This window comes from Budorcas taxicolor, chromosome 20, assembly GCF_023091745.1.
Source record: "Budorcas taxicolor isolate Tak-1 chromosome 20, Takin1.1, whole genome shotgun sequence".
In the NCBI taxonomy this organism is placed as follows: Eukaryota; Metazoa; Chordata; class Mammalia; order Artiodactyla; family Bovidae; genus Budorcas; species Budorcas taxicolor.
Genome location: NC_068929.1, coordinates 29,706,969 through 29,726,062, shown reverse-complemented (window position 1 = coordinate 29,726,062; position 19,094 = coordinate 29,706,969). Strand labels below are relative to the sequence as shown.

Here is a 19,094-nt window from a genome sequence, read left to right as displayed (position 1 = left end):
GGGCCCAAGATAGACCTTCCCAGAGCAGCAGCTAGCATTGTAAGTCTCTTGTCTGTTCACTTTCGTTCCCTCCAGCTCTCTGGCAGAGCGATATCTGTGCTTAATTCCAGCATCTCCCTCCCCTTCTTATCAAACTCACTGGGAGAGGCAGGTATAGCTTGAGTGGTTCAGCTAGAGCTGAATCCTGGAAGTGTTGGCCAGAGGCTTCTGTCACTGGGATAGGAGCCTCCCGAGGTGGCGGCTCTACGACCTCGGGAAGAGCTGGCGGAGGAGCAGCAGCTGCTGCAGGAACTTCACCTGGCCCTGGATCGGGCATCAAGGCAGCCTCCAGTCCTGGTGGAGCACTGAGGGAGGAGCATCATTATCCAGTATGGGGGAGGGGTCAGGTCGGCACTGTCCAAATCCTGTAGAATTTACTTTTTTATCATCAGTCAATTTTTGTGCCATTAATATTTTTGCCCTTCCCTTCTGGATACAGAACCTCGTCCAGGTAGGAGCATCTTGAGCTAACCCTAGCCATGAGTCAGTGTATGGATATTGATCCGGGTGTCCTGGCTCTCCTGTGACTACTGTATAGACTGCTTCCACTGTTCATGGTGTCCTCTGGTGGCCATCCTACTCCCACAGGGGGCTTTGACCTCACAGAGTCTGTGGAGGCAGTTAGGCTTCATCTTCACCCCATAGCCTCCTCCAAATCCCTTCTTTACATTTTTAATCATGCACAGTTGCCATAAATTCACTTCCTCCCATCTTGCTTACCTTCTCAGACCTTCTTCTACTTTTCCTTTTCATTCTGACTACAAAGTTCTTGGTACCCTATGTACTTCTGTTATTTCTATTCAATGAAACATTTATATTGTCATTCCGCCTCCTTCCTAATTGGGGTGAGAAGAGCCTTACCTGCCAGATCCCAGAGGGAGAAGGGGGATCAGTGTGTCTTCACCTGCCAGTTGTCACGGCCGAACCAGAACACCACGTGGTCCAAGACTGTTTCTCCCTTAACTTTTAAAGTCCGTTCTGCCCTGGTGGGTTTGATCAGGTGCGGATAAAAACACAGATGGGTTAAATATCCCACATCCCAAGCCATCTTCAGAAAAGCCAGTTCATACTCACTTATGTATCCCCTGCCTTCTAGCCTGACAATTCCGAGGCGGTCAAGAGTTTCACACAGATGGGACACCTCCTTGGGAAGGGCAGAATATGTGCACACAAAGACCAAGTTTCTTCTCCTAACAATCCCCTGGTGATTGCTTGGTAATAATTTTCCCTAAGATGGCGCGGACACCACCTCCTAAATGACATTCACAAATTTCCTTCCTAAGCCTTAACACACTCATCAACCTGTGTACCAAGCAATTGCCTCTTGTCTATTCCAGGCTCCTGTGGGTCCCCACTCCTTCCTGTCCCTCCCAGGGGGGTGATCAGACCCCCTCTTCCACCCTGACAGGTGGGTTCCTCCTCACCTGAGCGCTCAGTTTCCTTGCTGCCATTCTGCTGCTACTGCTGCTGCTAAGTCGCTTCAGTCATGTCCGACTCTGTGCAACCCCAGAGACAGCAGCCCATCAGGCTCCCCCATCCCTGGGATTTTCCAGGCAAGAACACTGGAGTGGGTTGCCATTTCCTTCTCCAATGCATGAAAGTGAAAAGTGAAAGTGAAGTTGCTCAGTCGTGTCCGACTCTTAGCAACCCCATGGACTGCAGCCCACTAGGCTCCTTCGTCCATGGGATTTTCCAGGCAAGAGTACTGGAGTTGGGTGCCATTGCCTTCTCCTTGCTGCCATTCACTACCTGCCAAAGCGAAGAAACCGGGCGTTGAAAGGCTGAATTCTTCCAGAGGGGCGAGGCACCTTCCACCCTCTAGGAGATTCAAGCCACAGAGCTTCAGGGTGGCCTCAAATGAGACTTGTCTCCTCAAAGTGAGGGGTTTCCCAGCCCACGCACCAAATGTTGTAGCCACACATTCTGGGAAACAAACTCACTCAGAAGGACAATGCAGATAGTGAAGTGCAGTTTATTACACCGGCAGGCCCAAGGCAGAGTCTCCTCTTAGCCAAGGACCCCGACCAGTTTTTGTGAAAACCTTATATACCTTAAGTGACGTGAAGTTGCTCAGTCATGTCCAACTCTTTGCAACCCCATGGACTGTAGCCTACCAGGCTTCTCAGTCCATGGGATTTTCCAGGCATGAGTACTGGAGTGGGCTGTGATTTCTTTCTCCAAGGGATCTTCCCAACCCAGGGATCGAACCCGGGTCTCCCACATTGTAGGCAGACGCTTTACCCTCTGAGCCACCAGGGAAGCCCATATACCCTAAGTGTACGTGCCCAGTCCCACCTCCCCAGATTCCCTGAAACGAGTCTGAACAAAGGAAGGGAAAGATAGAATCAAAGTTAACCCGTGATTCATATGCCTTAAGCCTAGGTAGTTAACAGTAGACAATTATCAATAGGCCTGTGGTCATACCCCAATAAGCATAATAGAATTTATGATTCTATTTGGTTACACAGATTATTAGGGTATTCTTTTAGGCAATGGAGAGTCTAGGTATGAGCCCTGGGGTTCCATCCAGGGGGTCTGGTTTTCCAGTTGGTATGTCGTTTCCATAGATCCTGGGCATATAGCTCAAAGTCCACAGTCCAGCCCAATATGGAGTCTTGCTTTCCAGATGGAGCCTGTTCTGTCTGTTTCCTCATACACTACAGCTATTTTGATCTTTTCCGGTGTTGAGGATAATTCCTCATGGCCCAGTCTTCACTCAGAGATACTGTCCACAGGTAGAGACTATGCCTGGTCTCTTTAGTATGCAAAGCCAGCACATGCCCAGTTTGTCCCACACAACCAGGTACCAGAGATGCCATCATTTGTTCAGTTTCCTCCCAGAGGATATAGTCTAGCATTGCAGGTACTATAGATGCAGGCTATGAGCTGAATTAATCATCAGCAGCATTAGCATTAGGAAAACTTCAGTGGAATTAAAGTATCTATCATTTCATTGTTTCTTAATTTTAAGTGAATTTTATATCACTCTTGCATTATACCTAACTGCATATTCAGTATTTCTTGCGCTTAAATCTGTTTCCCTTTGTTGGATCCTTGGTTGATAATTCACATTTTGCCTCTTATATGGTCAAAAAGAGGTCTCATGATTGCATTAACCTTCCTGGAGAACCATAAAATCATGAGTCTCTTCCCCATTTTAATCAATGAATTAGTATCAAATTGCTCTTTGAAATGGTATAAACAAAAGTATAGGGAAATTTCAGTTTAGCAACAATTATTTGTTATTTTCCCAATTCATATATTTTCCAAGTGAACCTAATATGTGTTTTTTAATTTATACCAAACTAGGAAATAAGACAGTTATTTTAATTCTTCTCCTTGTGTATTTACATAGAAAGGTTTCAGGAATTTCTCCACACCTCTTCACGATAAGATCAAATATTCTTGGGGGTCTAGCCCTGTTATGGCCTGGACTCTTCCTCCTTCTCCATCTTTTTTCCCTCACCATTTGATCCTGAACAACTCAGAGATGTGTTTTGGGGGCAGACAACCAGTCCAAAAGATTGACTACTGAAAAGATAAACACTCTGATAAAACTGCAAACACTTCCTGGGAAACACCCAGATTTGGTGAGGGCGCTGAGCTGATTTGAGGACCCTTCTGCATGGTCTCTGTTCTGTCACTCAAGAATATATTAGACATTATTAGCAGGAGCCTGCTTTATATTCAGATTCTAACCCTAAATGGTGATGGCGGGGATTATAATGGCTGTAAAATTGGATCACCTGCAGCATTCAAATGAAAATAAGGAAGTTAGAAAATATCTTAGAATCTCTTTCACTGGCACACAAAAGGCACTGTGCTACATGTAAATGAGCGTTATGCTTTACATTTGACACATCTGCCTCAAGGGAGCTTCAATTCTGACTGTCTATTCCAGGTAAATATTAGCAGAATACCAAATGCCTGGGCTTGACATATTAAGTGAACAGGAGTAATTTATAAATATTATTTTGTATCTCTTCTGATTCATATAAAAGAATGTTTTTACCAGCTACCAGATCCTTGGGTAAAGGACCAAAATACATTTCTCTCTGTTTTCATTTTTATTCTGTGATGCAAAAATAGTTCAAACTAGCTGCAAGTCACAGTAATTCCTGTGGATTCTGTGAGAATTCTTTTATCTTATAATTTCTGTGGGAATTCTCTTCTTATATTTTCTTCTAAATATATACTGCCATATTACATGTATACATTTTATTTCTATTCTTGTTACTTGGGCATCTTCCCCACTGAACTTTACCCACTTGTCTCTGTCCTGTGACATAAAGCACTAAATGTTTGATAACATTTACATTGCAACTAAGAGGCTCAATTATATATAATTCAAGACAATATTTTATGTGTATCTTTAACTACATCAGTTTATAAGTGAAATGGAAGCTAATATGTCCACTCAGTAGTAAATCTAAAACATGTTAAATAGGAACCAAGGAGGTAAAATAATGACTTACAGAAAAAATTAGGTAAATCATTGGGGACTTGGAGGGCTTCACACGATACAGAATTTTTATAAATCTAAAACAAATTCATGCATAGCAAAACTGCCAACAAAAGAGAGGTCTACCAGTGTGTCCAGAGAAGACCAAGTGGAGAATGAGGTGTTGAGCAAGGGCCAGAGATCCTGAAACCCACACCATGGATGTAATAAATACTCTGGACCTCAGAGACTCTGCCTTTTCCATCTTACTCTGGGGCATGTATACCCTGCTGTGGTGAGACACCCACCTGCAGGAAGAGCATTTGACCAACTCTCTACTACCGTTTCCATTTCATTCTCTTACCCGTCAAGCAGCCCAAAGTGGGAAAAGCACTAGTGGTCTCTGTTAAAATGTAGACCACTTCTGATGTTTGGCATTTGCTCTTCAGCCAAATAAACAGGAGCTAAGTTTTTGTGTTCTGGTGTGATTTGAAAGCTCCTCCATAAATCTGGACGTAGTGGTCAAGAATAATTGTGCCCATTTACCTTAGGGCTAGCTCTAGTTTTCCTAAATGGTGTGCTTTCTTCAAAGCAGTTCAGAGTTAGTCACAGACGGTAAGGCATTTTGCCTCCAAGGGCATTTTACAGGTGTAGGAGCTAGGTAACTGACAAGGGAACTGGAGAAATGCCCTGGTGGTCCTGGAGCACAGGAAGCCCCCGGGTACAGAAAGATATGTAGTATACTCCCTCTGGGCCCTCCAGCAGGGGGAAAGAAGCAGCAATGAAGCCCCCACCCCCTTCTCACTAGGAAGGAAAATTTGAGAACTATGATGCACTGCCTGCCTGCCTACTTGGTACCCAACTCCTTTTCTCACGTTAACATTTAGGGTGCAATGGCAGCCTACTCCAGTGCTCTTGCCTGGAAAATCCCATGGGCGGAGGAGCCTGGTGGGCTGCAGTCCATGGAGTCGCGAAGAGTCAGACAGGACTGAGCGACTTCACTTTCACTTTTCACTTTCATGCATTGGAGAAGGAAATGGCAACCCACTCCAGTGGTCTTGGTTGAAGAATCCCAGGGACGGGGGAGCCTGGTGGGCTGCCATCTAAGGGGTCGCACAGAGTCGGACATGACTGAAGCAACTTAGCAGCAGCAGAGCGATTGAGTTGATCTAAACGTTTGTGCGTTTTATGATACAAATAAACAAGTATGTCGAAGATCATAAACAACACTTAAAACAATCATTTTAGTTATTTTCCTTCCACGAGTGAAAAGCTATACCCATCTTAATAAAAGTCAGTTTTTAAATCTAACGTTCTAAACCTAACAGTAAGGAAATACATGTGGAGGCTGAGAACAGGCGGCTGAGGAGAGGTGGGGGAGCCATGTGTTCAGAGGAGGGGAGGCAGGGGCCGAGCAGCCAGCACGGATGCCTCCACCTGTGCCCACCTGCCTACATGTCCAAGATCCACCCGGTCCTCGATGCCGAACTGTAATTGGAGACTCAACTCTTCTCTGTAACAGGACTTTGGAAGCACCATGGAGATCTCTGTTGTTAATGATGCCAGACAAATCCATGTCTACTGTTTAAAGATAAAGTGAAGCTAGAAAATTCTGATAACATCCTGGTCATGAGGGTCATAATTCTTCGTGTCCCTAAGGAGTCAGATATTAAAAAAAAAAAAAAATCAAGCAATAGCACGGAGCTCATGAGTGTTACCTTTGCATTTTGGATTTCAGGAGCAGAGAACTGAATGAATCATGAACTTTGGTTCAGGAGACATTCTCATCATTGTCAAAGCATGGCCCACTTTGTTTGTTTCTGTGTCTATTATTGTACCTGCATACTTATTTTAATAACGTTGTAATAACCATGAATGTACTACCCAAACCAAGAGCTAGTTTGGTCCTCTGACAACTTACCACCTGCCTTATCACATTCATCACCTGCCTTCCTCCACCTAGTAACCATCAGCCCAAATCCTATACTGACAATCTCTTGATTTTTTTTCCTAAATAGTCTTTGGAAACTATGCATATCTGGGAAAAAAATTAATTTGAAAAAGGTTGTCTTGTTTTTAACTTTGTAAAAGCTAAAACATACAATCTTTCAAAACTTTTAAACCTGAATATTAAATTGTAAAGACTCATCCATATCATTGCATGACATTATAGATCATTACATTTTTCAAAACTGATAAAGCACATACAATGCAAAACTTCAGTGTGAATACTGTGCACAAAGTAACCAATCTGATGCATTCTGACAACTGTATTCATCCACATATTGTCGTTGTTGAGTTGCTAAGTCCTGTCTGATGGTCTTGGTGACTCCATGGACAGTAGCACTCCAGGCTCCTCCATCCATGGGATTTGCCAGTCAAGAATACTGGGGTGGGTTGCCATTTCCTTCTCCAGGGGATCTTCCCAACCAAAGGATTGGGCCAGCATTGCCTGCAGTAGGAGGTAGATTCTTTACTACTATTCTTTAGCCATCAAGGAAGCCCCTACACACCAATAGAATTGCTAAAACTGGAAGAGAGGAAAAAACTTGGTAATACCAAGAATTGTCATGGATACAAAGCAACTGAGTCTCTCACACGTTATTGGTGGGAAAGGTGAAATGGAAGAATGGAACAGTTGTTCTGGTAAATATTTTGGCAGTTTCTTATAAAGTTAAATATACTTTTATTGTAGAACACAGTGCCTTCATCCCAAGATCTTTACTCAAGAAAAAAGAAAACAGATAGTATTTCTAAGCACAAATACTTAGAGCAGCTTTATTCATAATCACTTGAAACTGAAAACAACTCAGATGTCCTCAACAAATGACTTGTGTATCTAGACAGTAGAGTCCTACTCAACAATCAGAAGGACTGAATGATGATACATGTGATTACATGGATGACTCTCGAAAGCTTTATGCAAAATGAAAGAACCCAGACACAAAAGGCAGCATACTATCTGATTCCTTACCATTGGCATTCTAGAAAAAACAAAGCTGTAAGGACAGAAAATTGATCAGTGTTTGCACAGAGTTAGAAAGAAGAGGAGACTGGCTACACAGGGGCAAGAGGCAGCTGGAGTGCTGGAAACAGTCTAATCTCAGTGCAGTAGGAACACAACTGTTTAGGTTTGTCAAAATTCACAGAACTGTACATCTAAAGAGGGTGATTTTTATTATATATAAACTATATCTCAATAAACCTTACTTTAAAAAATTTAAAACTAAATGTTTGAGGAAACCTGATAGGAAATCTAAATAATTACAGTTAACTAGAGGAACCAGAGATCAAATTGCTAACATCCACTGGAACATCAAAAAAGCAAGAGAGTTCCAGAAAAACATCTTTTTCTGCTTTATTGACTATGCCAAAGCCTTTGACTGTGTGGATCACAATAAACTGGAAAATTCTGAAAGAGATGGGAATACCAGACCACCTGACCTGCCTCTTGAGAAACCTATATGCAGGTCAGGAAGCAACAGTTAGAACTGGACACAGAACAACAGACTGGTTCCAAATAGTAAAAGGAGTATGTCAAGGCTGTATATCGTCACCCTGCTTATTTAACTTCTATGCAGAGTAAATCATGAGAAACGCCGGGCTGGAAGAAGCACAAGCTGGAATCAAGATTGCTGGGAGAAATATCAATAACCTCAGATATGCAGATGACACCACCCTTATGGCAGAAAGTGAAGAGGAACTAAAAAGCCTCTTGATAAAGTGAAAGTGGAGGGTGAAAAAGTTGGCTTAAAGCTCAACATTCAGAAAACGAAGATCATGGCATCTGGTCCCATCACTTCATGGGAAATGGATGGGGAAACAGTGGAAACAGTGGCAGACTTTTATTTTATCACTGCAGATGGTGATTGCAGCCATGAAATTAAAAGACAGTTACTCCTTGGAAGGAAAGTTATGACCAACCTAGACAGCATATTCAAAAGCAGAGATATAACTTTGGTCCGTCTAGTCAAGCCTATGGTTTTTCCAGTGGTGATGTATGGATGCAAGAGTTGGACTGTGAAGAAAGCTGAGCGCTGAAGAATTGATGCTTTTGAACTGTGGTGTTGGAGAAGACTCTTGAGAGTCCCTTGGACTGCAAGGAGATCCAACCAGTCCATTCTAAAGGAGATCAGTACTGGGTGTTCTTTGGAAGGAATGATGCTAAAGCTGAAACTCCAGTACTTTGGCCACCTCATGTGAAGAGTTGACTCATTGGAAAAGATCCTGATGCTGGGAGGGATTGGTGGGGCAGGAGAAGAAGGGGACGATAGAGGATGAGATGGCTGGATGGCATCACCGACTTAATGGATGTGAGTTTGAGTGAATTCCGGGAGTTGTTGATGGACAGGGAGACCTTGCATGCTGCAATTCATGGGGTCGCAAAGAGTCAGACATGACTGAGCAACTGAACTGAACTGATAGCAGATAATTCCTGCCTCTGTCTCTTCTCTGTTAAAAAGAATGTTTCTGTCTTAAGCATTTTGTTTCAAACAGGAATGTCCCAATTGTTTATTTTCTAGATTGCCAAATTAGATTACTACTTAGTCCAACATCTGTTTAAAAAATATACATGTCTGACTTCCCCTTGGTAAGAGTTTCAGGAAGTACTGCCTGTTGGAGATCAAGCAATTCACTGGCTGTTAGCTTTTGCTAGCAAATGGTGATGTCACTGACTGGAATAATATCAGAGACACTCAGAAACTGTAACATTACTTTTAAAGATATAGCTGTTAATAAATAGGGACACAGGAATGGCAGAGAAGAAACTTTAGTAAGCATACAGGATTACCCTTTATATTTTTCTACAGCAATTACAGTATATATTAGAGAATTAATATAAAACAGTTAATATTAAAGAATCTACAGATTCTGAAAATTACCCTTCTAAGAATGTGGAAGTACATAAAAATTGCATTATGCCACAGTACTATATGAGCTTCCCTGGTGGATCAACAGTAAAGAGTCCCTGGGTCAGGAGGATCCCCTGAAGAAGGGAATGGTAACCCACTCCGTTTTTCTTGCCTGGAAAACCCCAAGGACAGAGGAACCTGGAGTGCTACCATCCATGGCATCACTAAAAGATTTAGACACAACTTAGCTACTAAACAACAAAGAAGTATATACTAACATATACTTCCTTGCTTATGACAAAATGTTTGAGATTCTTGTTTAACATCTAGAATTTAAAAGATATTCTTGCTGTTTTTGATGACTTAGATTCTTGGCAGCTACAACCGAGGAAATTTGAGCACTGAAAAGTTTGTGGAGGAAATAAAATCAATAGCAAGTGAACCCACTGAAAAGCATTTCTTCAATGTCTCTGATGAATTGGCACTAGTCACTATTGTCGAAGCTCTGGGAGAAAGAATCTTTGCCCTGGAAGGTATGACTTTTTCTCATAAGCCTGAATGTTCTGTCTGCAATTCAAACTCAATGGGTTTTTGTATTTGTTTTTACCGCATGGCTAATGTGTTTTTGCTGTGTACAGTAGCCACCATGGGACAATGCCCTTTCTCTATAAATCTGCCCTATAGCACTGTGTCTGCTGGCAGCTCTCTTTGTGAGGTCATGGCAGTACTGACGTGAGGGCCAGATGAAGACAATAGTCAACAGACACGCAAAAACAAAAATGTGCCCGTGTGTTTTATTCCTTTTCTGTGATACAAGTTTAGAAAATGGAGACACTAGCTCAAGTTTTGTTTTTATTTCTCATTTTGGGCTTCTGCGGGACAGTTCTTATACATCTCCTCCATTCATTTATTTTCTCAGTTTTGCTCCTTGCCCTTTTGAAAGGTCTTCATGGAGCTCTGCCTCAAGACCCATGGCAGCGAAATATTGGTTCACTGTATTTGTCTGAGTCATGCTGCTTCTCTGTAAATTCTTTTTTTGATTTTTCGATGGCAACTGGCTATTGGGAATAACAAGTCATGGCATTCCCTCCTCTGCCTGAGGTAGAGATGTCAAGGAGCAAATGACTTTGGAACTAGATCTTCCCCGAGAGAAAAAAAAAAAAGAAGTCTTCAGAATTGTTATGCCAGGCACACTGAAAAAGTCTCTTGTCCACATTCTCTGATGATCTGGAGAGTCAGAGAACGTGTCTTTGTTTCTCAACCTAGGATGAGAAACCTCCAAACTGTTCTGCTGTTCTGCTCTGTCTGAACCCTATTGACTCTGTCCTTGTGAGGACAGGCCATGCTGAGGACTGTTGTTTCTCACCTTAAACACAGAAACTTACAAGCACCTTCTCCATCTCCCTGATATGACCTGATAATGGGAAATAGAAAGACAAAATGAGAAAGAGACATCACTGAAAAATTGTCGACCATTTTAACTGAGCATTAAGTGGCTGGGGAAAGTGATGGACAGAGAATATTTAAAAGTAGGGAAAGGAAAGAAGATGGTTTAGGGTAATGGCTTTCAAAGTTTTTTTGATAGTGACTCATGCAAATCAATACATTTTGCTTTGTGACCCAGTGCACACATATGTATACATATAAAAAAAAATTTCCCCCAAAACCCTTATTATATGTGATGCACTCTGATAGTTTCATCACTTCCATTCTACTCTGTTATCTTTCAGTTTAAAAAAAAATGTGATTATGACTCACCCTGTTGATTTCATGACTGGACTGGAACCAATCAGGAGGAAGTTTGTTTCAGAGATGATGGGGATCTACAGCCCACCCAGACTGAATTTTTCTGGTTTCCTTCTGCCCTGGCTTCTTTACCCTGTGCCTTTAGAAACAGAACACTCACCATATTAGTCTAAAGTCACAGCTGCTTCTAATGAACTTGGCTCTCCTGTGTTTTGTGTACAAGTCACTTTTAAGTGGCCTTGGTGTCACAACAGCTATCCAAGTATCATTTACTAATGTGCTGGATTATGACTTTGGCTGGTCTTAAGAAACTATATTAGGTTTTCCAAGTCCTTGTGCATGTTCAGTTTTTAGTAACATGGACCAGGTATGATAAAAACAATCTGCAAAGATCATTTAAAAGAAAAATTACTTAGTTGAGCATAATACAGTCTAAATACATAATACAGTTATAATACATTTCTAAATCTCATCTTAAGTAAGTAAATATAACCTAAGATGTATAGGAATGAAGCCTATATGAGGTATTGGATGGAGGAAGGATTCATCTGCTTTAAATGATATTTTCAGGTACTTTCTAACCTAACCACACCATGAGATAAAGATTATACATTGGAGCAGGTATGTACTCCAAGAAGTATCTCCATATTTAAAAAAGAAATCATCTTAGAAGGAACTCCTCAGGTTAAAAAATGTCTCCCATATCTTTATCATTATACTTTCAGTTGTAACCAAAAGCAGTGTTTTTACTAGCTTATGTCTGATTTTTTTCATAGTGAGATCCAAAAGGGCTACCTTTCCTTGTTACTTGGGAAATCTCCATTTCCTATCAACATTTATTTTTAGATGGCAAATAGCAGCAAGTGTGAAAATCATTGGACAGTGCCTCCTAGAGAGGTGAACACATCAGCTTTTGCCCAATAAAATGGGTAAACTAATGTCCCCTTTTCCCATCAAGCCCTTGGGAACAATGCACAACCACGCCCATGAACAAGTCCAGGGAGAAGTTGACAACAAGAAGTTCAAGGGTACGTGATGTGCTCCACCAGGATGAAGACTGAGCAGGCAGAATTCCACAGAACTTTCTTCTGTCTGTTCTCAGTTGTATACAGAATTGCAGCAGGGGAAGGTGCTGGAAATATGTAGGTCCCCACTACTTCATTCTTTGATCTTGGTGTAAAGTACCTTACACCATTGTGAAACCAAAATAAAGTTTCAAATTAAAGTTAAAATGCATTTTAGTCATTTAAATTAGAGGACAATTTGTATGTGAGAGTAAAATGACATAGTAGAATTCTATGATTGATTTCTCCATTTAATCTAGTCCTTTAAAAGGCAATTACTAATGTATTTGTTAACAACTTTATGCAGGTAAAATAACTAGTAAATAAGTTTGAGTTCACAAATTGGATTGCTCTCATACCTCAGTGAAAGAGTAGATCGACTTTCAAAGAATTATGTGCTATTTTTAACTTATCAGCAAGGCCAAATAAATCAGTAATTCCCTCCTGAAAGCAAATAAATCAGCATTCCCTTAATCCCCTTAGGAGGGTGTGGCTTTGGCTCGGTGAATATTTTGAGAGCAGCACACTCCCAAAGAATGCTCTGGATTGTTTCTGTGTTTCAGTAACGAGCTTCGAAATGGGTACAGGATCTTTAAAAAATGTGTGGTGGGATGGCATGTGGCCTGGAGTCTTGTCAGAAAGACCCCTCCTGATTTGTGAGTGACACCCACAGTCAGACATCAGGACAAATACAAACCAGAGTCCCTAAACCCCTTATCAAACAGTGGAATTCTGAGAGGATATACCACAGGAAATACAATGAGGCTGGTAGAATCAAGAAACCTCTTTAAATATGTGAATCAAATGTTATTGGCCCTCTGACGTTTTAGTAAGTTTAGCCTAATCTCAGGAGGATACCCAGGGCATGAGGGTGTGTTACAGAGCTTTCAACCATGTTGATCCCAAGTTCCATAAGCTCCAACATAGACAGAGTATAAGAACAGAAGCGTGACTCTTAGCCCCTCCAACAAGGGTGGGGAAACTAACAGTCAGGAATGTGAGACTCAGCCCTTACGCTAACCTTCTCAGTCCTCTACCCAGCCCTGCCTAGGAATTTTGGGGTTGAGAAATCTTTGCGCTGAAAATGCTCTAAAGAGGCTAGAAGTTCTGGTTGGTCAAAACCACAGATGGTACTAGGTTTCTGTCTTCTGCAAATCTAAAGTGTGTGTGCTAAAGGCGACTCTCTTCCTCCGTTACAGCTACAGTTGACCAATCGGCAGCATCTTTTGAGATGGAAATGTCTCAGACCGGCTTCAGTGCTCATTATTCACAGGTACATTGACCACTTGGTAGAAAACATCGTTTTTTTTAGGTTTCCTTTCTCAAAGTCAGCACTGAGACATCAGCATTACAGATGCAAGTTGGAGCTCATGGCATGAGCAGTTATTCAGACCATGTAGTTAATAATCCAAATAGGAAAGAGGGGACTTCCCTGGTGGGCCAGTGGTTAAGACTTTGCCTTCCAGTGCAGGGAGTGTGGATTTGATCCCTGGTCAAGAAGATCTCACATGCCTCACACCCAAACATAAAACAGAAGCAAAAGACCAAAACATAAAACAGAAGCAACCTCATAACAAAGTCAATAAAGACTTCAAAAATGGACATGGAAAAGAAAACTCTTAATAGAAAAAAATAATGTTACTAGTTGTCATAATTTTTTTAAAAAAGGAAACAGCATTTCACGAGCTTCTTATTAGGGAAACATGTTATCACACACACAGCTCACTACACTGTACTGATAATCATGAATCAGCTTGAGGTCTGCCTTCTGTAATTATGCATCTAACTAAATAAAATATTTAATTTAACGTGTTTGCTAAAGATATGTATCTTTTTTCTCAGTGTCAAAGTATTCAAGGGTCTTACTAGAAGTCCATGTTCAAGACCCAGAATTCTTAACAGCCATAAAGCAAAAAGACAAGATTAGAAAATACATTCTTTATAGTAGATGGAAGAAAAGGTGCTAAGACCATGGTCCCTGCACAGGAATATCGACATTTCAGGGTGCAATTGTAGTGTATAACTTAGGGAAATTTCCTTATTCTGCCGCAGTTTCCTCTTCTGTAGAATGAGGGTGGTAATAATGGAATCTAGCCCAGTGGGCTTTTGGGACGATTTTGTGGTTTAATAAATGTAAAGCACATTGAACAGTACTGACCACACTATTAATGCTATGTACATGTTTACACTTACTGTTTTTGTTAAATATCATTGTTGTCTCTGTTTGGATATCAGGACTGGATCATGCTTGGAGCCGTAGGAGCCTATGATTGGAATGGGACAGTCGTCATGCAGAAGGCTGATCAAAGTGTAATTCCCCAGAACACAACCTTTAATGTTGAGTCCACAGAGAAGAATGAACCTCTTGCTTCTTATCTAGGTAAAGTTTGGATGTAATTGATAGAAAGTTGGTTTTTTAGAAAAGTTTTGTATTTTTTTAATTTTTAGCATTATTTGCTTATACTTACATAGGCGGACTTTGTAAAAGAGATCACTTCTACAAGTTAGATATTTTATAGGACCCATGAAAGTTTCCAGGCCTCTGAGTAACCTTAGTAAAAATAATAGAATATGAGGGACCTTTCTCAGAAGGACTGTCTACACAGGGAGGGATTTGGGCTGAAATTCACACTTTTTAAGGTCTCTCTATGTCTGGTATTCTCATTAATGTCACCAAATGCTTCAGACCCAGTGAACAGGAAGCAAAGGTAGAGAAAGAAACCTTGACTCAGGCTACGCTGAAGCCCAGACTCCCATATTCTCTTAAATATTTTTTATCATTAGTTTCTCTCTATGGGTCCTAATTTTGGAAGGTAAACATTTTACTTGTTATATCATATGACTTCTTCTTTAATACCTTTGCTGACAATCAGATACATATTGAACTGAAGCCCAGTAATGTAATGATTTCCCAAAGACTTGCCTAGAATGAGGAGGTGTATGTCTGGTGTCACTTTATTCTGAATTTGTGCCAGACTGGGAGCTGTCTGGGGGATACCAGGGGACTCTTCCTTCACTGGTCCATCTCCGTAAGCAGTTGGGAGGGCCTAGGATGGAAGGGCTTCCCTGGCGGCTCAGATGGTACAGAATCTGCCTGCAGTGCAGGAGACTCAGATTTGATCCCTGGGTTGGGAAGATCCCCTGGAGAAGGCAATGGCTACCCACTCCAATATTCTTGCCTGGAGAATTCATGGACAGGGGAGCTTGGTGGGCTATAGTCCATGGGGGTCCCAAAGAGTCAGACATGACTGAGTGACTAACACATAAACACAGGATGGATAGGACCCTCGGGATATGATTTCCCAGCTCTCTCTATTCACTCAACAAATATCTGGGGAGCATTTCTCTTCTCTCTTTACTGGCACATCTGTACATCTTTTTATTCAAGGGGATGTATTAAAGCTGTAGAGGCAACAGAATTTAAGAAGAATAAAGAGTCTGAGCAGTTTTGGTAATTAAAAATATATAACAGTTAACAGCAGGTATAATGTGAGTGCTAAATCCCCTTAAGACATGTTGTTGAACTGCACTAACAGAAGTCTAGTCTATTTCTCATGAATGTCCTATTTCATTCTGCCTTAGTCAGAGAGCAGCTAGAATACTCTAAGCTTTGTCCTAAGCATCACACATTATAAAAGAAAATGCCGAACTAGAATCACCAGTAAAAAATTACCTAAAGGCTATAAATCTGAAAATAATCCCCATCTACCCATCCTTCTCCCCACCAAACCTGAAAAGAATGGTGGTTAGAAAACAGCGTACACTGCATGTCTTTTAAATACTTGAAGGACTGTGATGTAAAATAAAGGGGTTGGTATTAAAATTCGTAATCAGTTTTAGCATTAAAAGAGATCTCAGAAAGCAATTGGTACACATCTAATTTGCCAAGTTAAGAAACTGAGTACTAGAAATATTATATCACAGTTAACTATGGCAAATCTGAAACTGGAATCTAGGTTTTTAAATTCTTATTCCAGTGTTCATTTCACCACACCAAAACACTGATTCTGGGCTGATCAAAAAAACACTTACAAATAATAAGTGCCTGCAGTGTGTCAAATAGTCACCTGTAAATTAAGGGTAACAAGGTAAATAAGGGAAATTTATTCCTGCATTGATGAAGCTTATTGTTTTGGATAAGAGACAATACAAAACCAACCAGTCACTAGTAGTGTAATATGAGCTATGAGACAGAATACCTAAAAAGAGGACAGGAGGTTAGGTTAGATAGTTTCTAAAGGTTCTTCATGTCCTATGAGTCTTTGAGACTCATATTAATATGCAAAATTAATATGTAAAATACCTTGAAATCTAGACTCATATTAATATGTAAATTAATATGTAAAATACCTTGAAATCTAGAACCAGTTTAACATGAGGTTTCTTTCCATCCTAGATAGAAGAATGGGAGAACATTTGTTCTCATAAAAATGTTTACACCATAATGACTGAGAAATGTCACTTTAGAGGATCTAGCCTAAAGGGAAAATCAGTTATTTAAGAATGCCAAGGGAATGGTTGTTTTCACTGTATTGTTACTTATAATATTGAGGGAAATGACATATCCTAAATGTTCAAAAATATGAGAATAGTGAAGTAAATTATAAATCCACTTGATGGAACATCATGCACATAAAAATAAAAATTATAAAGCTGCTGATCCCATCATACTTGAAGTGACTTGAAGTGATTGTAGCACTAGGTATACAGTCAGACAGTACAGAGATACTCTGAGGTCATAGGAGTCTTGAGTTTGTTTTCTGACTCTGCCCCTGGTTATCACTTTAGGCGAATTACTTTATTCCTCAAAGCCTTGATTTTCCTATTTATAAAAAATAATTTATATACAAGAGAAGATTCTACACATGGACATCACCAGATGGTCAACACCGAAATCAGATTGATTATATTCTCTGCAGCCAAAGATGGAGAAGCTCTATACAGTCAACAAAAACAAGACTGGGAGCTGACTGTGGCTCATATCATGAACTCCTTATTACCAAATTCAGACTCAAATTGAAGAAAGTAGGGAAAACCGCTAGACCATTCAGGTATGACCAAAATCAAATCCCTTATGATTATACAATGGAAGTGAGAAATAGATTTAAGGGACTAGATCTGATAGATAGAGTGCCTGATGAACTATGGAATGAGGTTCATGACATTGTACAGAGGACAGGGATCAAGAGCATCCCCATGGAAAAGAAATGCAAAAAAGCAAAATGGCTGTCTGGGGAGGCCTTACAAATAGCTGTGAAAAGAAGAGAGGTGAAAAGCAAAGGAGAAAAGGAAAGATATAAGCATCTGAATGCAGAGTTCCAAAGAATAGCAAGAAGACATAAGAAAGCCTTCTTCAGCAATCAATGCAAAGAAATAGAGGAAAACAACAGAATGGGAAAGACTAGAGATCGCTTCAAGAAAATTAGAGATACCAAGGGAACATTTCATGCAAAGATGGGCTCGATAAAGGACAGAAATGGTATGGACCTATCAGAAGCAGAAGATATTAAGAAGAGGTGGCAAGAATACACAGAAGAACTGTACAAAAAAGATCTTCATGACCCAGATAATCATGATGGTGTGATCACTCATCTAGAGCCAGACATCTTGGAATGTGAAGGCAAGTGGGCCTTAGAAAGCATCACTATGAACAAAGCTAGTGGAGGTGATGGAATTCCAGTTGAGCTGTTTCAAATCCTGAAAGATGATGCTGTGAAAGTGCTGCACTCAATATGCCAGCAAATTTGGAAAACTCAGCAGTGGCCACAGGACTGGAAAAGGTCAGTTTTCCTTCCAATTCCAAAGAAAGGCAATGCCAAAGAATGCTCAAACTACCACACAATTGCACTCATCTCACACACTAGTAAAGTAATGCTCAAAATTGTCCAAGCCAGGCTTCAGCAATACGTGAACCGTGAACTCCCTGATGTTCAAGCTGGTTTTAGAAAAGGCAGAGGAACCAGAGATCAAATTGCCAACATCCGCTGGATCATGGAAAAAGCAAGAGAGTTCCAGAAAAACATCTTTTTCTGCTTTATTGACTATGCCAAAGCCTTTGACTGTGTGGATCACAATAAACTGTGGGAAATTCTGAAAGAGATGGGAATACCAGACCACCTAACCTGCCTCTTGAGAAATCTGTATGCAGGTCAGGAAGCAACAGTTAGAACTGGACATGGAACAACAGACTGGTTCCAAATAGGAAAAAGAGTACGTCAAGGCTGTATATCGTCACCCTGCTTATTTAATTTATATGCAGAGTACATCATGAGAAACGCTGGACTAGAAGAAACACAAGCTGAAATCAAGATTGCTGGGAAAAATATCAATCACCTCAGATATGCAGATGACACCCCCTTATGGCAGAAAGTGAAGAGGAACTCAAAAGCCTCTTGATGAAAGTGAAAGAGGAGAGTGAAAAAGTTGACTTAAAGCTCAACATTCAGAAAACGAAGATCATGGCATCTGGTCCCATCACTTCATGGGAAATAGATGGGGAAACAGTAGAAACAGTGTCAGACTTTATTTTGGGGGGCTTCAAAATCACTGCAGATGGTGACTGCAGCCATGAAATTAAAAGATGCTTACTCCTTGGAAGAAAAGTTATGACCAACCTAGACAGTATATTCAAAAGCAGAGACGTTACTTTGCCGACTTAGGTCCATCTAGTCAAGGCTATGGTTTTTCCTGTGGTTATGTATGGATGTGAGAGTTGGACTGTGAAGAAGGCTGAGCACTGAAGAATTGATGCGTTTGAACTGTGATGTTGGAGAAGACTCTTGAGAGTCCCTTGGACTGCAAGGAGATCCAACCAGTCCATTCTGAAGGAGATCAGCCCTGGGTTTTCTTTGGAAGGAATGATGCTAAAGCTGACGCTCCAGTACTTCGGACACCTCATGCAAAGAGTTGACTCATTGGCAAAGACTCTGATGCTGGGAGGGATTGGTGGGG

General features: G+C 40.9%; 1 protein-coding gene across 1 annotated transcript in view; it reads left to right on the top strand.

Moving 5' to 3' along the window:
- The window catches only part of ITGA1 (integrin subunit alpha 1), a 164,932-nt gene that overhangs the window by 99,363 nt on the left and 46,475 nt on the right, over window positions 1-19,094 (top strand). Inside the window, exons 9-11 of the mRNA XM_052658983.1 lie at window positions 9,701-9,866; window positions 13,343-13,416; window positions 14,379-14,523. Coding sequence (XP_052514943.1) covers window positions 9,701-9,866; window positions 13,343-13,416; window positions 14,379-14,523 — 385 coding nt within the window. The remainder of the gene's footprint in view (window positions 1-9,700; window positions 9,867-13,342; window positions 13,417-14,378; window positions 14,524-19,094) is intronic.